We start from the raw sequence: 19,775 nt of genomic DNA on the forward strand, positions 1-19,775 counted from the left end.
TGTGAATAACATAAATACAGTCTATTATACAGCATTATTCACATGTGAATAATATAAATACAGTCTATTATACAGCATTACTCACATGTGAATAATATAAATAGTCTTTTATACAGCATTACTCACATGTGAATAATATAAATACAGTCTATTATAAAGCATTATTAACATGTGAATAACATAAATACAGTCTATTATACAGCATTATTCACATGTGAATAATATAAATACAGTCTATTATACAGCATTACTCACATGTGAATAATATAAATACAGTCTATTATACAGAATTATTCACATGTGAATAACATAAATACAGTCTATTATACAGCATTACTCACATGTGAATAATATAAATACAGTCTATTATACAGAATTATTCACATGTGAATAACATAAATACAGTCTATTATACAGCATTATTCACATGTGAGTAATATAAATACAGTCTATTATACAGCATTACTCACATGTGAATAATATAAATAGTCTTTTATACAGCATTACTCACATGTGAATAATATAAATACAGTCTATTATAAAGCATTATTCACATGTGAATAACATAAATACAGTCTATTATACAGCATTATTCACATGTGAATAATATAAATACAGTCTATTATACAGCATTACTCACATGTGAATAATATAAATACAGTCTATTATACAGAATTATTCACATGTGAATAACATAAATACAGTCTATTATACAGCATTATTCACATGTGAATAACATAAATACAGTCTATTATACAGCATTATTCACATGTGAATAATATAAATACAGTCTATTATACAGCATTACTCACATGTGAATAATATAAATAGTCTATTATACAGAATTATTCACATGTGAATAACATAAATACAGTCTATTATACAGCATTACTCACATGTGAATAATATAAATAGTCTTTTATACAGCATTACTCACATGTGAATAATATAAATACAGTCTATTATACAGCATTATTCACATGTGAATAATATAAATACAGTCTATTATACAGCATTACTCACATGTGAATAATATAAATAGTCTTTTATACAGCATTACTCACATGTGAATAATATAAATACAGTATTATACAGCATTATTCACATGTGAATAACATAAATACAGTCTATTATACAGCATTATTCACATGTGAATAACATAAATACAGTCTATTATACAGCATTATTCACATGTGAATAATATAAATACAGTCTATTATACAGCATTACTCACATGTGAATAATATAAATAGTCTATTATACAGAATTATTCACATGTGAATAACATGAATACAGTCTATTATACAGCATTATTCACATGTGAATAATATAAATACAGTCTATTATACAGCATTATTCACATGTGAATAACATAAATACGATCTATTATACAGCATTATTCACATGTGAATAACATAAATACAGTCTATTATACAGCATTATTCACATGTGAATAACATAAATACGGTCTATTATACAGCATTATTCACATGTGAATAACATAAATACAGTCTATTATACAGCATTATTCACATGTGAATAACATAAATACGGTCTATTATACAGCATTATTCACATGTGAATAACATAAATACAGTCTATTATACAGCATTATTCACATGTGAATAACATAAATACAGTCTATTATACAGAATTATTCACATGTGAATAATATAAATACAGTCTATTATACAGCATTATTCACATGTGAATAATATAAATACAGTCTATTATACAGCATTATTCACATGTGAATAACAAATACGGTCTATTATACAGCATTATTCACATGTGAATAATATAAATACAGTCTATTATACAGCATTATTCACATGTGAATAATATAAATACAGTCTATTATACAGCATTATTCACATGTGAACAATATAAATACAGTCTATTATACAGCATTATTCACATGTGAATCACATACATACATGATACATTTACAGTACATGTACAGGTAAAAAGGAACATATGCATTATACAGTCTGATGGCTGTCGGTATGAAGAACTTCCTGTGTTGTAATACATTAACAATATATTTTTTTTACTACATAAGCTGCAAAAAAATAAATTTAACTTAAAAAATTGGCAGCTCAGTCACCAGAATTTTACAGTAAAAATAGTGTTGTTGTTTTGGACTGGAATGGAGAAACAATACCACTGTTTTTAGCGGTAAAATTCAAGCAACAGAGCTGCCAGGTTGGTTGGTTTTTACCGTAAAATCTTCTTTTTAATAGTTTTTTTGTTTGTTTTTTTAATGTTTTAGTGTCTTACTGTGTATGGAAAAAAACTGTACCAAAGTTGATTTTACGGTAAAAAAAACTAAATTTAATTGTAAAATGCATTGTCAATTTTACAGTCTACAATTTCATTGGTAATTTGTTTTGACATCATAAGTCAAGCAGATATTTAAAGGCCTACTGAAATGAAATGTTTTTATTTAAACGGGGATAGCAGATCCATTCTGTGTCATACTTGATCATTTCGCAATATTGCCATATTTTTGCTGAAAGGATTTAGTAGAGAACATCGACGATAAAGTTCGCAACTTTTGCTCGCTGATATAAAAAAAAAGACTTGCCCCTACCGGAAGTAGCGTGACGTCACAAGCTGGAGGGCTGCTCACATTTCCCTATTGTTTACAATGCAGCAAGAGCGATTCGGACTGAGAAAGCGACGATTACCCCATTAATTTGAGCGAGGATGAAAGATTTGTGGATGAGGAACGTGAGAGTGAAGGACTAGAGTGCAGTGCTTTTTTCGCTCTGACCGTAACTTAGGTACAAGCTGGATCATTGGATTCCACACTCTCTCCTTTTTCTATTGTAGATCACGGATTTGTATTTGAAACCACCTGGGATACTATATCCTCTTGAAAATGAGAATCAAGAACGCGAAATGGACATTCACAGTGACTTTTATCTCCACGACAATACATCGGCGAAACACTTTAGCTACGGAGCTAACATGATAGCATCTGGCTCAAATGCAGATAGAAACAAAGTAAATAAACCCCTGACTTGAAGGATAGACAGAAGATCAACAATACTATTAAACCATGGACATGTAAATACACGGTTAATGCTTTCCAGCTTGGTGAAGCTTAAAAATGCTGTTGCTAACGACGCCATTGAAGCTAACTTAGCAACGGGACCTCACAGAGCTATGATAAAAACATTAGCGCTCCACCTACGCCAGCCAGCCCTCATCTGCTCATCAACACCCGTGCTCACCTGCGTTCCAGCGATCGACGGAAGGACGAAGGACTTCACCCGATCATCCGTGCGGTCGGCGGCTAACGTCGGATAGCGCGTCTGCTATCCAATTCAAAGTCCTCCTGGTTGTGTTGCTGCAGCCAGCCGCTAATACACCGATCCCACCTACAACTTTCTTCTTTGCAGTCTTCATTGTTCATTAAACAAATTGCAAAAGATTCACCAACACAGATGTCCAGAATACTGTGGAATTATGAAATGAAAACAGAGCTTTTTTGTATTGGATTCAATGGTGTCCGAATACTTCCGTTTAACTAGTGACGTCACGCGCATACGTCATCATACATAGACGTTTTCAAGCGGAAGTTTAGCGGGAAATTTAAAATGTCACTTTATAAGTTAACCCGGCCGTATTGGCATGTGTTGCAATGTTAAGATTTCATCATTGATGTATAAACTATCAGACTGCGTGGTCGCTAGTAGTGGCTTTCAGTAGGCCTTTAAGTACAGTATTTATCTTTACTTTAACAAAAATATATGTTTGGTGTACATGATAATATAATATTTTGATAATATTGGATTTTAAAAGATGTGCAATTGCATGCAGTGCATGATTGTTAATGTCAAAAGGCAAAGAACAAATTCATTAATAATTTTTTTTTACATTTTTTATTTACTGTATCTCCTTTATTGATGTGCATTTTTGATCAATAGACAATTAAACTCTAACAACAAAACACATATTTACACAGCTAGGCTTGAGAAGGAACAGGATGAAGACAATCTTATATTTCCTGCCCCCTTCAACATGATAAGTAGTTAATGCAGACCCGGGCAAATGAAGGCCCGCCGGACATTCCCAAATACTTTTTTTTAGATCTTAAAGATGTAAAGTGTAGCTGCCATTATGATGTGCACTCATCTTTTCTAATGACCGTAAGTCTTCAACTATACAAAGTATTTCAATGCTTGGAATCTGCGCTTTTGCATGATACAGTAGTTACTATGGTCATCTAATTAGTTACTATGGTCATCTAATTAGTTGAAATGCGGGTGTCAGGGACAGACGCGGAAGGAGATTTTTACAACAAAGTTCTAAAGCTTAGTGATATATCAGATTGCAGTGTTTCCCATAAACTGCCAAGATACCTGTGGCGGTGGGGGCGTGGCTATGGGCGTGGTCACATGACTAGGGATGATACTCGAAACCGGTTTTCCCGGTTGTTTGATAAGAAAAGAACCGAGTCCTCGGACTCGAATCCCTTTTTGAGAACCGGTACCCGTTATCGAGACCACTATGGTAAAGGAAAAGAGTTGATTCTTTATTCGAATCCCGTCCCGACCAGAAATGCTCCGTGGGACATCACAAGAAATGACGTCACGTAGCTCAGTCATTAGGCGCAGATAGCGAAAGCAGGAAAAACAATGGACCGGGAAAAAGCGCTCCAAGGTGTAATAAAGTTCAAAACAAAAGCTATCATCCATCAAATAACTTCACTGAGAGATTTGAGCAGGGTAAACACATGACCAACACTTTTACCACCAACCGGAAACATAGCAACCAGGCTAGCAACGCACCTCCTTTACGGCAGCTGTCGCAACGTTCTTAAAACAACCGCAGCACATACATGTATATACAACATATCTCCCTTTTTTAACTTTAGTTTTTCTTTCCTTGTAAACGTTACAAAATCACACTGTAGATGTGTTGTCTGTCTAATTATAAATAATGCAGACGAGGCGTGTTGGCTGAGTTCTTGACGTTTACTTTCACAGCGTGGCAACATGCAACACTTTTCGGGGCTACCGCGCATGCTCGTCACTCCCGTTGCATGCTGGGTAGTGTAGTTGTTATATTCTCTCGCTAATAAATAATGTTAACTCAATAAAGTGTATTTCTTTTTTTAGCTTTAACTTTTCATTTTTTAGCATTGTAACCACATTTGCAAAGAACTTTTCTCTTCATAGAATTTTCTTTCAATAAAGAAATAAAGTGCAAAAATGTCAAAGCATCATAACAAACAGTTATGTTCCAATAGCAGCAGAAGTGCACTTTTTGGAGAGCTGTATTATTTTCAGTTTTGTGCCCAAGGGACTGATTTTATTTAACACTTTATTATTATTTATACACCTATAGTGATCACAGAGACAGCTTGTTTTTGTGTTACTGTATATATTTGTTTTTCTGAAAAATCACACTTAATATACTTTGGGTAACAACAGTTATATTTATTTATTTTATTTTATTTTTTTAGGGGGGTAAAAGTCAATATTTATTTATTTATTAGATTAAATTGTTTTCTTATATAATAAAAGTGAGCTTTTGTTAAACCAAATATTGTGTTTTTTTCCATATACAACAACCTATCTGGACTCCATAAGAGAATCGATAAGGAATCGGTTCGATAAGAGGATTCGATAATAGGCTCGAACTCGATAATAGACTTATCAAACATCATCCCTACACATGACATCATCGAGTAATTTGCATAATTTACTACAATGATATGATTTTCTCTAAAAAGGCTCAAAAAATTTATACTTACTAATTAATAACAGTTTTGTTTTAAACGTCCATCCATCCCTCCATTTTACAATATAATTACAACACTTTATGTACATATTTATATACAGATTTGAACAATAAGTTATTCACTGAAATATATTTATTAATTGTGGTTCTTACAAAAAATATATCTTATAAAAATATAAAACCTAAAATGTCTCTTAAAGCTCTGCCCCTTTAATTAGTGCATACTAAATCATTTAACTTTAGCCTACTACTACAACCATATTATTTACCAGCAACATAAAGTGAAACAGAGGCAGAGGTGTCCTGCCACAGTCAGTAACAAATAAACAGAAAACAGTAGTGGTCAAATACAAATAAGGCAACAAGAGAAGTATCCTACACTTCTCTTTTGTAAAGTAAATGTGAACAGCCGATACGGGCATCTACATCAACTATATGATTTGCCTGAGAAGCTGGACAGGGGGAAAATAAAAATAAAAATTATTTCATTTGTTATTTGTATTTGTTCGGACGTAATTCTTTCGTGGCGGGCCGCCACAAATAAATGAATGTGTGGGAAACACTGGATTGGATAGTGTGACGTTCATATGTTGTCAATATTCAGTGTTTTATCCTTCATAGTTAATATTGTAAATCCCACATTTTTTATTTTCGTACATTCTGGGTGTCTCATTCAGTAAAAAAAAATGTTAAATGCCATTCTGTTTTTTAAGGTGGTCTGTCATAACCTTTTTAGCATTCAGTCATTATTGTGAGGTTTTGTATTAGTGTTGCTAAAAATCACATACACCGGCCCCCAGACACATTTGTTCTCTAAATTTGGCCCCCGAGTCAAAATAATTGGCCAGGCCCGAGTTAATGGATCGCTCAGATTCACAAGCATACAAACCAAACAAATACATCCAAATATAATGAAAACAAACAAAAAAGTGCAAAAACGTCATGAAGTGCAAACAAATATACTCACTAAGAAAAGGTGGAGCATTTTATTAACGCATATTATTTCCAGGTGTTCGCGGACCACATAAAATAATGCGGCGGGCCAGATTTGGCCCCTGGACCTTGAGTTTGACGCAAGTGATTTAATCCAAGATGGCAGCCGGGATAAGGAAACCCATCAGTCAACATCAAGTCGCACGGCGAAGGTCTGGCGGGTAAGAGGCTGGAACAGATGTGTCACTGCAATTAAAGCCTCCCTCGACGTTAATTACGCCGTCCTGCCGGTCACATGTCACCCCTGTGCCGTACTTCTGCGGCACTCCGGGCCATTACAGCCCGGGTTCAAACCGGATCGCCACTTAATTGTGCACCCCCACGCTCCGGGCTGCGTTTACACTGTGGGTTTAAGTGCGCCGCTCCGACTGAGTGGATCTATTTGCAGCTAGTGATCCACATCTGGTATCACTTTGTCTACGTGCACACCTGGCATTAGTGACCGCACACGGGTATATTCAACCTTTTATGTATTTATATTCAACCCTGTCGTTCACGATCATTATGAGAGACTAGAACATGTCGGACTGCCGATATAATGGGCCGATAAATGCTTTAAAATGGAATATCGGAAATGATCGGTATCGATTTCAAAAAGTAAAATGTATGACATTTTAAAATGCCGCTGTGTACACGGACGTAGGGAGAAGTACAGAGCGCCAACAAACCTTAAAGGCACTGCCTTTGCGGGCCGGCCCAGTCACATAATATCTACGGCTTTTCACACACACAAGTGAATGCAATGCATACTTGGTCAACAGCCATACAGGTCACAATGAGGGCGGCCGTATAAACAACTTTAACAGTGTTACAAATACGCGCCACACTGTGAACCCACACCAAACAAGAATGACAAACACATTTCGGGAGAACATCCGCACCGTAACACAACATAAACACAACACAACAAATACCCAGAACCCCTTGCAGCACTAGCAATACAATATACACCCCCCGCTCAACCTCCTTGAGCATGTGCCAAATTCCAAGCTGCTGTTTTGAGGCATGTTAAAACAAATAATGCACTTTGTGACTTCAATAATAAATATGGCAGTGCCATGTTGCCATTTTTTTTCCATAACTTGAGTTGATTTATTTTGTAAAACATTGTTTAATGCATCCAGCGAGGCATCAGAACAAAATGAGGCATAATAATGTGTTCATTCCACCACTGTATATATCGGTATCGCTTGATATCGGAATCGGTAATTAAGAGTTGGACAATATCGGAATATCGGGCAAAAAAGCCATTATCGGACATCTCTACTCGTAATGATTGTGAACGACAGGCAAAATTCCGAAAAAAAAGTGCAGTTCCCCTTTAAGAAGACTGCTGACGTCCACATAAGATTCACCACTAGTCTGCAGCAGTGATTTTCAACCACTGTGCCGCGGCACGCTAGTGTGCCCTGAGATATTGTCTGGTGTGCCGTGGGAAATTATGCAACTTCACCTAATTGGTCCCAAAAATATTTTTTTTGCGAATCAATAATCATAATAATGTGCCTGCGCTGTGTAGAGTTTGGCAATCCCAATATGCAGAGCACAGCGGGAGGCAGGGTGCAGGTAAAAAGGTATGTAACGCTTAAACCAAAAATCAACAAAAGGCAAGTCCCGCTAGGAAAAGGCACTGAAGCATAAAGATGGCTGTGTAAAACTGAACTGTCCACAAAGTCAACAAAAACAGAATGCTGGACGACAGCAAAAACTTACAGCGTGTAATGATTGTGAAGGATAGGCGAAATCCCGAAAAAAAAGTGCAGTTCCCCTTTAAGAAGACTGTCAACGTCCACATAATATTTACCACTAGTCTGCAGCAGTGATTTTCAACTAGTGTGCCCTGAGATATTGTCTGGTGTGCCGTGGGAAATTATGCAACTTCACCTAATTGGTCCCAAAAATATTTTTTTTGCAAATCAATAATCATAATAATGTGCCGTTGTCTAGTGCCTGCGCAGGGTAATCTTGTAATACTCCATATCAGTAGGTGGCAGCAGGTAGCTCATTGCTTTGTAGAAGTCGGAACGCATCAAGGATGGTTTGTCGTGATACCAATATCCAAAGCACAGCGGGAGACAGAGTGCAGGTAAAAAGGTATGTAACGCCTAAACCAAAAATGAATACAAAAGGCAAGTCCCGCTAGGAAAAGGCACTGAAGCATAGGGATGGTTATGTAAAACTGAACTGGCTACAAAGTCAACAAAAAACAGAATGCTGGACGACAGCAAAAACTTACAGCGTGTAGGAGCCAAGACTGCGTCCACAAAGCACATCCCGTACATGACACGACAATCAACAATGTCCCCACAAAGGATAGCGTACGCACAACTTAAATAGTCTCGATCGCCAAAACAAAGCAGGTGCGGGGCGTGAAGCTGCTACAGGAGAACACCAACAAAACAGGAAGGGTCACCAAAATAACAGCGCAAGACAGGAACTAAAGCACTACACACAGGAAACGACGACAAACTCAAAATAAGGCACGGCAACCTGGTGGAGTATCATTTTTTTAACCTTTCCTGCTGGTGGTGTACCTCCGTATTTTTTTTATGAAAAAAATGTGCCTTGGCTCCAAAAAGGTTGAAGCACACTGATCTACAGTATATACGGTATTCTCCGGACTATGGAGCTCACCGGTATATAAGCCCTACCCTCAACTTTTCACAAGAAAAACATGTTTTTCCTATATATTAGCCACACCCAACTATAAGCCATAGTTATTTACAGAAATATTTTGTAAATATTTATATATTTATTATATTTACATTATATTATATATTTATATTATATAATATATTTATATTATATTTATTTATATTTATACCTTGTTTCCAAACGGTATCTGCAACAAGGCAGTAAAACGTCTGACCAAACAAAACAGAAGTCATGGTTATGGACCCGCTCGCTGCGCAAGCTAGCTCTCCAATCAGCGAAACAGACTCAATAATGTCAACATCTCATCAGTGGCCTAGTGGTTAGAGTGTCCGCCCTGAGATGGGTAGGTCGTGCGTTCAAACCCCGGCCGAGTCACACCAAAGACTATAAAAAATGTGAGCCATTACCTCCCTGCTTGGCACTCAGCATCAAGGGTTGGAGTTGAGGGTTAAATCACCAAAGATTATTCCCGGGCGCGGCCGCTGCTGCTGCTCACTGCTCCCCTCACCTCCCAGGGGGGTGATCAAGGGTGATGGGTCAAATGCAGAGAATAATTTCGCCACACCTAGTGTGTGTGTGACAATCATTGGTACTTTAACTTTTTTTTATTCCTCGTCCTCCAGTGATAATGTTACTTGTAAGAAATTTACTTTGTCGCCATGGAGGCCAGGATGAATGATTTAGAAGTAGCTGAAACACTGCGGATGGATGTTAGCCGCTGTCTTATAGCAGCTCTTCCTGAGGGTGTTTCAGTGTTATAACTTCACCTTTATCTTGACTTTTTACACCAAAATGAGTCCATTCTCCCTTTTCTGTCTACACCGGGTGTCTGCTTGTAAGTACTCTGTGTGTGTGCGCTGCCCAACATGCTCATCTGCTAGTAAAAAACAGCAATGTCACCACGTGACGACGACCAGGGGGGTGGGAACCGTTACTTTTTTGAGGCGGTATAGTACCAAATATGATTCATTAGTATTTTGGTACTATTCTAATACCGGTATACCGTACAACGACAAGCACAGGCAGTCCCATCATAATGTGTTTATCAGCCCAAAAAACAAATTAATGAAAAATAATTCTGTTTATTTGCCACAAAAAAATGTAATGTCGCCAAGATCCATAACCAAAGTGTCAAGTGACGGGAAGAAGTCCTGGTCTCCGTAGAAGGTGGAGGGGCACTTGTTGTTTATACCGTACAACGACAAGCGCAGGCAGTCCCATCATGATGTGTTTATCAGCCAAAAAAACAAACTAATGCCAAATAATTCTGTTTATTTGCCACAAAAAAACTGAATGTTGCCAAGATCCATAACCAAAGTGTCAAGTGACGGGAAGAAGTCCTGGTCTCCGTAGAAGGTGGAGGGGCACTTGTTGTTTATACCGTACAACTACAAGCACAGGCAGTCCCATCATAATGTGTTTATCAGCCAAAACAACAAACTAATGACAAATAATTCTGTTTATTTGCCACAATTTTTTTTTATGTTGCCAAGATCCATAACCAAAGTGTCAAGTGACGGGAAGAAGTCCTGGTCTCCGTAGAAGGTGGAGGGGCACTTGTTGTTTATACCGTACAACGACAAGCGCAGGCAGTCCCATCATAGTGTGTTTATCAGCCAAAAAAACAAACTAATGCCAAATAATTCTGTTTATTCGCCTAAAAAAAACTGAATGTTGCCAAGATCCATAACCAAAGTGTCAAGTGACGGGAAGAAGTCCTGGTCTCCGTAGAAGGTGGAGGGGCACTTGTTGTTTATACCGTACAACGACAAGCGCAGGCAGTCCCATCATAGTGTGTTTATCAGCCAAAAAAACTAACTAATGACAAATAATTCTGTTTATTTGCCACAAAAAATGTAATGTTGCCAAGATCCATAACCAAAGTGTCAAGTGACGGGAAGAAGTCCTGGTCTCCGTAGAAGGTGGAGGGGCACTTGTTGTTTATACCGTACAACGACAAGCGCAGGCAGTCCCATCATAGTGTGTTTATCAGCCAAAAAAACTAACTAATGACAAATAATTCTGTTTATTTGCCACAAAAAATGTAATGTTGCCAAGATCCATAACCAAAGTGTCAAGTGACGGGAAGAAGTCCTGGTCTCCGTAGAAGGTGGAGGGGCACTTGTTGTTTATACCGTACAACAACAAGCGCAGGCAGTCCCATCATAGTGTGTTTATCAGCCAAAAAAACTAACTAATGACAAATAATTCTGTTTATTTGCCACAAAAAATGTAATGTTGCCAAGATCCATAACCAAAGTGTCAAGTGACGGGAAGAAGTCCTGGTCTCCGTAGAAGGTGGAGGGGCACTTGTTATTCTTGCGGGGTGGTAGGGTGTGCACGTGTCCCAGTGAAAGCCCCGAGCTGGCAGTCTTGTCACCACCGCCTCCAGTTAATTAGTTTGTGAAATGGAGTTTTGATGGAGGCCTTCCAGATCACGCAGGGACTACATTGGAAGCCGCCCTGCTCCTCGCTTTGTTCTTCTTCTCCCCCCCCCAACCGTCCGTTTGGTGGCCACGCCTCCAAGCAGCTCATTACTCCCGCGTAAAAGCGCGGCGAGTACGTGCGAATCGGGTCGGCGCCAAACAAGTTAATGCGATCCCCCCCGTCTCCTCCCAGCCTGCGTGTCAGGAGCCGCGCTCTTATTTGATTGCTTAGGAAAAGTGCGGTGATGGAGCAAACACCCGCTGAGATATGATGACAAATGGCTCCAGATCCCGCTAAATTACTTTCTGCTCAAATCGAAATTTCATTCAGTTCGCCGGCTCGCCGAGATGAAGTAATCTAAATTGTGGACGCGGAAGGAAGATAGAAAGGAAGCCGCAGCGAGCGTTTCATTATCGGGGGGAGGCGGGGTCCGTGGCGGAGATGAGTAGAAGCACATCTCAAGTGTTGACACCGTGATTGAAAAGGTTAACCCGTGCACGTGATACGTCAAGCCGGTGGAAAGGCGGCGGTGACGGAGCGCCCTAATGGCCGCCACCGCACATTATTAGCCTGCGTGCTACCTCGGATTTATGCATCGTCATGTCGCCAGCGTGCGTGACATCTGTGGAAGGATGTAGGCCAGAGCTGCGCACACTTTCTCTGCAACGGAGGGGATCATTCACATATATCACTGTGAGAATGCTCCAGTGCGCCCCCCTCCCCTACCTCAAAGAACTGCTCACCCCCAAATCCTCCACACCACACCAGGCTAACCTCCCCCGACCTCCGAGGACAGAGCTCCGCCACTCCCAGTCTGTGGAACGCTCTCCCTGACCACCTGAGGGCACCACAGACTGTGAATGTTTAAAAAAAAAAAAAAAAAAGGCTTAAAACGTAGTTTTTGGGACATGTACCTCCAGGACTGGCCGAAGAAAGATAAACACTTAATGAATATACTACTGCTGGCTTGTAAAAAGAGCATTACTAGGAAATGGATATCGCAGGAGAGCCCAACTTTGAAGCAATGGATGGAAACAACAATGGACATTTATATAAGATGGAGAAGAAAACTGCCTTTATTCGTTATAAATTGGAGAAATTAACTTCACACTGGGAAAATTGGGTCAACTATGTTACGCCCCGGGCAGCACGGTGGAAGAGGGGTTAGTGCGTCTGCCTCACAATACGAAGGTCCTGAGTAGTCGTGAGTTCAATCCCGGCCTCGGGATCTTTCTGTGTGGAGTTTGCATGTCCTCCGGGTACTCCGGCTTCCTCCCACCTCCAAAGACATGCACCTGGGGATAGGCCCCGCCCACCTCCAAAGACATGCACCTGGGGATAGGCCCCGCCCACCTCCAAAGACATGCACCTGGGGATAGGCCCCTCCCACCTCCAAAGACATGCACCTGGGGTTAGGTTGATTGGCAACACTAAATTGGCCCTAGTGTGTGAATGTGAGTGTGAATGTTGTCTGTCTATCTTTGTTGGCCCCGCGATGAGGTGGCGACTTGTCCAAGGTGTACACCGCCTTCCGCCCCGCCCGATTGTAGCTGAGATAGGCTCCAGCGCCCCCCGCGACCCCGAAGGGAATAAGCGGTAGAAAAATGGATGGATGGATGTTACGCCCCATAAACCTGACTTTAATTTTTCTAATTTAAAAAAAAAAAAAAAAAAGGGATTACACCCTGTATATGTATGTATGTATATATATATATTTATATGTATGTATATGTGTGTGTGTGTGTGTGTATATATATATATATATATATTAGGGCTGCAACAACTAATCAATTAAATCGATTAAAATGGATTATTAAAATAGTTGCCGATTATCAGATTTTTTTTTTTAATAAAATGTTTTAATTTTTTTAATAAACCTTTATTTATAAACTGCAACATTTACAAACAGCAGAGAAACAATAATCAAAATAAGTATGTTGCCAGTATACTGTTTTTTTTTCTCCAATAAAATACTGGATAGGATAGAAATGTAGTTTGTCTCTTTTATTCGATTATTAATCGAAGTAATAATCGACAGATTAATCGATTATCAAATTAATCGTTAGTTGCAGCCCTAATATATATATATATATATATATATATATATATATATATATATATATATATATATATATATATATATATATATATATATATGTGTGTGTGTGTATCTGTTTATATTTTATTTTATTTCTGATTATTATTATTAATGTATTATTTCCTTATTTTTTAAATTATTTTTAAAAAAAAATTATTTGTTTATTTAATCGAGGTATTTGTAGATATTACTTTGTTTTTGTTGTTTATTTCTTTTTTTTTGGGAGGGAGGGAAGGATGGGATATAAACAAAAATATTTAGACATTTAGGGCAGACAATACATATATGATTTATGTGAATATGATGTAATGGATAGGAATGTCTGATGCTGGATATCAATAAAAATAAAATGAAAAAATAAAAAGGCTTAAAAACCCTTTTTAAAAAAGCCTTTTTTTTTTAGATATATGCGTGCTAGTTCTAGTTTTTATTTTTATTTATTTTTATTATCTTTTTATTTATTTATTTTTAATACACTGTAGCACTTTGAGGTTGTTTGCTCAATGTGAAGTGTTTTTTTTACAAATAAAATCCAAACATTCACACTCACACTATATTGCCAAAAGTATTTGGCCACCTGCCTTCACTCACATATGAACTTCAAGTGCCATCCCATAGTATTGTCCAAAAATGTTTTGCTATCCTGGAGCATTCGACGTTCCTTTCACGACTCCTGGAAAAACCAACCAATCGGGTTAAGGTCAGGACTCTGCGCAGGCCAGTCAAGTTCATCCACACCAGACTCTGTCATCCATGTCTTTATGGACCTTGCTTTGTGCTTCTTGCAGGCAGTGACTTTACTCTTCTGTAGCCCAGCAGAGATTATTTGACGTATATTGCGTACATATATATATATATATATATATATATATACGTTACAGCTTCAACTCTTCTGGGAAGGCTGTCCACAAGGTTGCAGAGTGTGTTCATAGCAATCTTCCACCTTTCTTCCAAAAGTGCATTGGTGAGGTCACACACTGATGTTGGTGGAGAAGGCCTGGCTCTCAGTCTCTGTTCTAATTCATCCCAAAGGGGTTCTATCGGGCTCAGGTCAGGACTTTGGGTCACGAGAGAAAAAGCGCTATATAAATATAATTCACTTCACAAATTCACACTTGTTTTGATCAATCCTCAAAAATGATGGATCTATTTAGAGTTGAAATAAATACAATTGCGATTTGGATGTGGATATATTTTATTGTTTTGAGCACCCCGACTGCAAATCTTCTCAACTTTAATATTCTGTGTATGCAAAAATATATTCCAGCATTTTTCTGGCCGGGTTATCAAACATAAACACATAAATATCTGCTTGTCAGCTGGACTTATGATTTGAAATAGTTATCCATCAATAGTTGGTAAAAAAATATAATCAAATGCAAATGTTGAAATGTACTTTTATATTTATAAACATTTACTGTTTCATAAAAGCCATGTAGCCCTCAGTGAAAATGAGTCAGACACCTGGTCAGGGCGACACACCTGAAAACCGTATTAATTGTTTTACGTCGGTCAATATTCATCATTTTTGATATTTTTTTTTATGACTTATGGAAATTAAGGAGCAGGAGAAAAATAATATTAAATGTATACATTTTTATTTTAAAATGTAACTTTCCTCTCAATCAATGTAAACAAAAGGTGCAAAAATAAGGAATATGTAAGAAATGCTTCATGAAGTGAAAGAAAATAGTGCAAAGTGTGAAAATGTCAATAGAGAAACCTGAGAAGAACTATTTTCTGCAGGTTTAGTGCTAGGAAATAACGGCTGTGTAAAATTAATTTGCCCTCTTATTCTTATTTCACTATGGAAATTAATTGTATCATTGCATCTGTAGATATAGAAAATTATTGATGTTTTTTATGACCTATGGAAAATAAATAGCAAGAGAAAAATGTATATAAAGGAAAGGAAATGTCAACACAAACATGGAAAACACTCAAACAATGTCAACAAAATAGTAAAATCACATTGAACACTTAACAATAAACTCTTAAAATTAAATAATATGTAAGAAATGCTTCATAAAGTGTAAGAAAATAGTGCAAAGTGTGAAAATGTCAATAGAGAAACCTGAGAAGAACTATTTTCTGCAGGTTTAGTGCTAGGAAATAACGGCTGTGTAACATTAATATGCCCTCTTATTCTTATTTCACTATGGAAATTAATTTTATTATTGCATCTGTAGATATAGAAAATTATTGATGTTTTTTATGACTTATGGAAAATAAATAGCAGGAGAAAAATCTATATAAAGGAAAGGAAATGTCAACACAAACATGTAAAACACTCAAACAATGTCAACAAAACAGTAAAATCACATTGAACACTTAATAAACTCTTAAAATTAAATATGTAAGAAATGCTTCATAAAGTATAAGAAAATAGTGCAAAGTGTGAAAATGTAAACATAGAGAAACCCGAGAAGAACTATTTTCTGCAGGTTTAGTGCTAGGAAATAACTGCTGTGTAACATTAATTTGCCCTCTTATTCTTATTTCACTATGGAAATTATTTGTATTATTGCATCCGTCGATATAGATGATTATTGATATTTTTTAAGCCCTAGTGCAGGGGTCACCAACGCGGTGCCCGCGGGCACCAGGTAGCCCGTAAGGACCAGATGAGTAGCCCGCTGGCCTGTTCTAAAAATAGCTCAAATAGCAGCACTTACCAGTGAGCTGCCTCTATTTTTTAAATTTTATTTATTTACTAGCAAGCTGGTCTCGCTTTGCCTGACATTTTTAAATCTAAGAGAGACAAAACTCAAATAGAATTTGAAAATCCAAGAAAATATTTTAAAGACTTGGTCTTCACTTGTTTAAATAAATTCATTCATTTTTTTTACTTTGCTTCTCATAACTTTCAGAAAGACAATTTTAGAGAAAAAATACAACCTTAAAAATGATTTTAGGATTTTTAAACACATATACCTTTTTACCTTTTCAATTCCTTCCTCTTCTTTCCTGACAATTTAAATCAATGTTCAAGTATTTTTTTTTTTTTTTATTGTAAAGAATAATAAATACATTTTAATTTAATTCTTCATTTTAGCTTCTGTTTTTTCGACGAAGAATATTTGTGAAATATTTCTTCAAACTTATGATTAAAATTCAAAAAAATTATTCTGGCAAATCTATAAAATCTGTAGAATCAAATTTAAATCTTATTTCAAAGTCTTTTGAATTTCTTTTAAAATTTTTGTTCTGGAAAATCTAGAAGAAATAATGACATGTCTTTGTTAGAAATATAGCTTGGTCCAATTTGTTATATATTCTAACAAAGTGTAGATTGGATTTTAACCTATTTAAAACATCATCAAAATTCTAAAATTAATCTTAATCAGGAAAAATTACTAATGATGTTCCATAAATTATTTTTTTAATTTTTTCAAAAAGATTGAAATTAGCTAGTTTTTCTCTTCTTTTTTTCGGTTGAATTTTGAATTTTAAAGAGTCAAATTTGAAGATGAAGTATGTTTCAAAATTTTATTGTCATTTTTTTCGTGTTTTCTCCTCTTTTAAACCGTTCAATTAAGTGTAAATATCATTAATTATTAATAATAACATAGCGTTAAAGGTAAATTGAGCAAATTGGCTAATCCTGGCAATTTATTGAAGTGTGTATCAAACTGGTAGCCCTTCGCATTAATCACTACCCAAGAAGTAGCTCTTGCTTTCAAAAAGGTTGGTGACCCCTGACCTATGGAAAATAAAGAGCAGGAGAAAAATGTATATAAAGGGAAGGAAATGTCAACACAAACATGGAAAACACTCAAAAAATGTCAACAAAATTGTAAAATCACGTTGAACATTTAACAATAAGCTCTTAAAATAAAATATGTAAGAAATGCTTGATAAAGTGTAAGAAAATAGTGCAAAGTGTGAAAATGTAAATAGAGAAACCTGAGAAGAACTATTTTCTGCAGGTTTAGTGCTAGGAAATAACGGCTGTGTAACATTAATTTGCCCTGTTATTCTTATTTCACTATGGAAATTAATTTTATTATTGCATCCGTCGATATTGATATTTTTTATGACCTATGGAAAATAAAGAGCAGGAAAAAAATCTATATCAAAGAAAGGAAATGTCAACACAAACATGGAAAACACTCAATGTCAACAAAATTGTAAAATCACATTGAACATTTAACAATAAGAAATATGTAAGAAATGCTTCATAAAGTGTAAGAAAATAGTGCAAAGTGTGAAAATGTCAACATAGAGAAACCTGAGAACTATTTTCTGCAGGTTTAGTGCTAGGAAATAACGGCTGTGTAACATTAATTTGCCCTCTTATTCTTATTTCACTATGGAAAATATTTTTTTTTATGCAGTAATTATTTAAATATTATGATTATATCGGTTGATATTGATAATTATTGGATTTTTTTTGACCTATAGAAAATGAGGAGCAGGAAAAAAAAGATGTTATTGTAAATGTAACTTCCTCTGATTATAATCCCTCAGAAAGGAAATGTCAACACAAGCATGGAAAACAAAATGTCAACAAAATAGTCAAATCACATTGAACACTTAACAATAAGCTCTTAAAAGTAAGGAATATGTAAGAAAAAATGCTTGATAAAGTGTAAGAAAATAGTGCAAAGTGTGAAATTGTCAACATAGAGAAACCTGAGAAGAACTACTTTCTGCAGGTTTAGTGGCAGCTGTGCTCTAAAGGGTGAGCACGGCCAAGGTGGTGTGGTATTAAAGGTCCCGTTTTAAAAATGTGCACTTTCATGTCAGTCTCCAAAAGTGCCCAATAACATCAGAAACAAGTCAGAGGGGGGCGAATATAGCAACAATCGCTAAGTAGGCAACACTGCTCCCTCCTGCTACGTCTTCTTATTCTCTGGCAGACCAGGTGTGTTCAGAAGCAGATGCAAAGTTGTGACGGCAAGCTCCGTTCACAGGCAGTCCCATTATCATGTGTTTATGATAGTATGACCATGTACACCAACATGGAAGCACTGTGAGTTACGCAACGCCTCCTTTTCTCTTTTGTAGATTATTTGGGAACAGCGGCGCCTGCAGTGCGTGTGGTCAGTCCATCCCTGCCAGTGAGCTGGTGATGCGGGCGCAGGGCAACGTCTACCATCTCAAGGTAATCACACATGAAGGACACAATAGTCTGTCAGCCTCACATTTGCATCATTGATGACATGTTTTCAACAAGTGAGTGAACCGCTACAAGCGAGACAAATATGTTCTAGACGGGGGATGGGCCTGCAGCAGCTGCTAAGCTAGCATGGACTTGATTCAAACCTAAATGGGGACATATTGTCAGCACACAAAGGAGGAGGAAAGAGTACATAACTGCTGCCGCTTCAGTGGCACCATTTTTACATACAGCTACAAAAGTAAAACAATGTAAAACTCACAATGTTGTTCATTTTGGCGACATCAAAAGCTTACTAGAATAATCGCCACTTTTTTTGATAAAGACGATCAAGAGCAGGGGGCCATTTACCTATCTCATTTTTTATTTACCCGCACCACAATTGTTAGCATTTTAATATTAGCATGATAGCTTTTTTTGGCTAATTTTGCAGGTATAGAATAGAATAGAATAGAAAGTACTTTATTGATCCCTGGGGGAAATTCAGCACCACAGTTTGCTCACAATAGACAATAAACACTTAGGTATTATTCACATGTGAATAATATAAATACAGTCTATTATACAGCATTATTCACATGTGAATAACATAAATACAGTCTATTATACAGCATTATTCACATGTGAATAACATAAATACAGTCTATTATACAGCATTATTCACATGTGAATAATATAAATACAGTATATTATACAGCATTATTCACATGTGAATAACATAAATAC

At 36.7% G+C, this 19,775-nt stretch overlaps 1 protein-coding gene across 2 annotated transcripts in view; it reads left to right on the forward strand.

The window, feature by feature from the left end:
- Positions 1–19,775, forward strand: part of lmo4b (LIM domain only 4b) — a 63,825-nt gene that overhangs the window by 32,068 nt on the left and 11,982 nt on the right. For both annotated transcript variants that reach the window (XM_062038470.1, XM_062038469.1), the window contains exon 3: positions 18,938–19,034. In XM_062038470.1, coding sequence (XP_061894454.1) covers positions 18,938–19,034 — 97 coding nt within the window. The remainder of the gene's footprint in view (positions 1–18,937; positions 19,035–19,775) is intronic.

This window comes from Entelurus aequoreus, linkage group LG27 (genome assembly GCF_033978785.1).
Source record: "Entelurus aequoreus isolate RoL-2023_Sb linkage group LG27, RoL_Eaeq_v1.1, whole genome shotgun sequence".
NCBI classification, from domain to species: Eukaryota; Metazoa; Chordata; class Actinopteri; order Syngnathiformes; family Syngnathidae; genus Entelurus; species Entelurus aequoreus.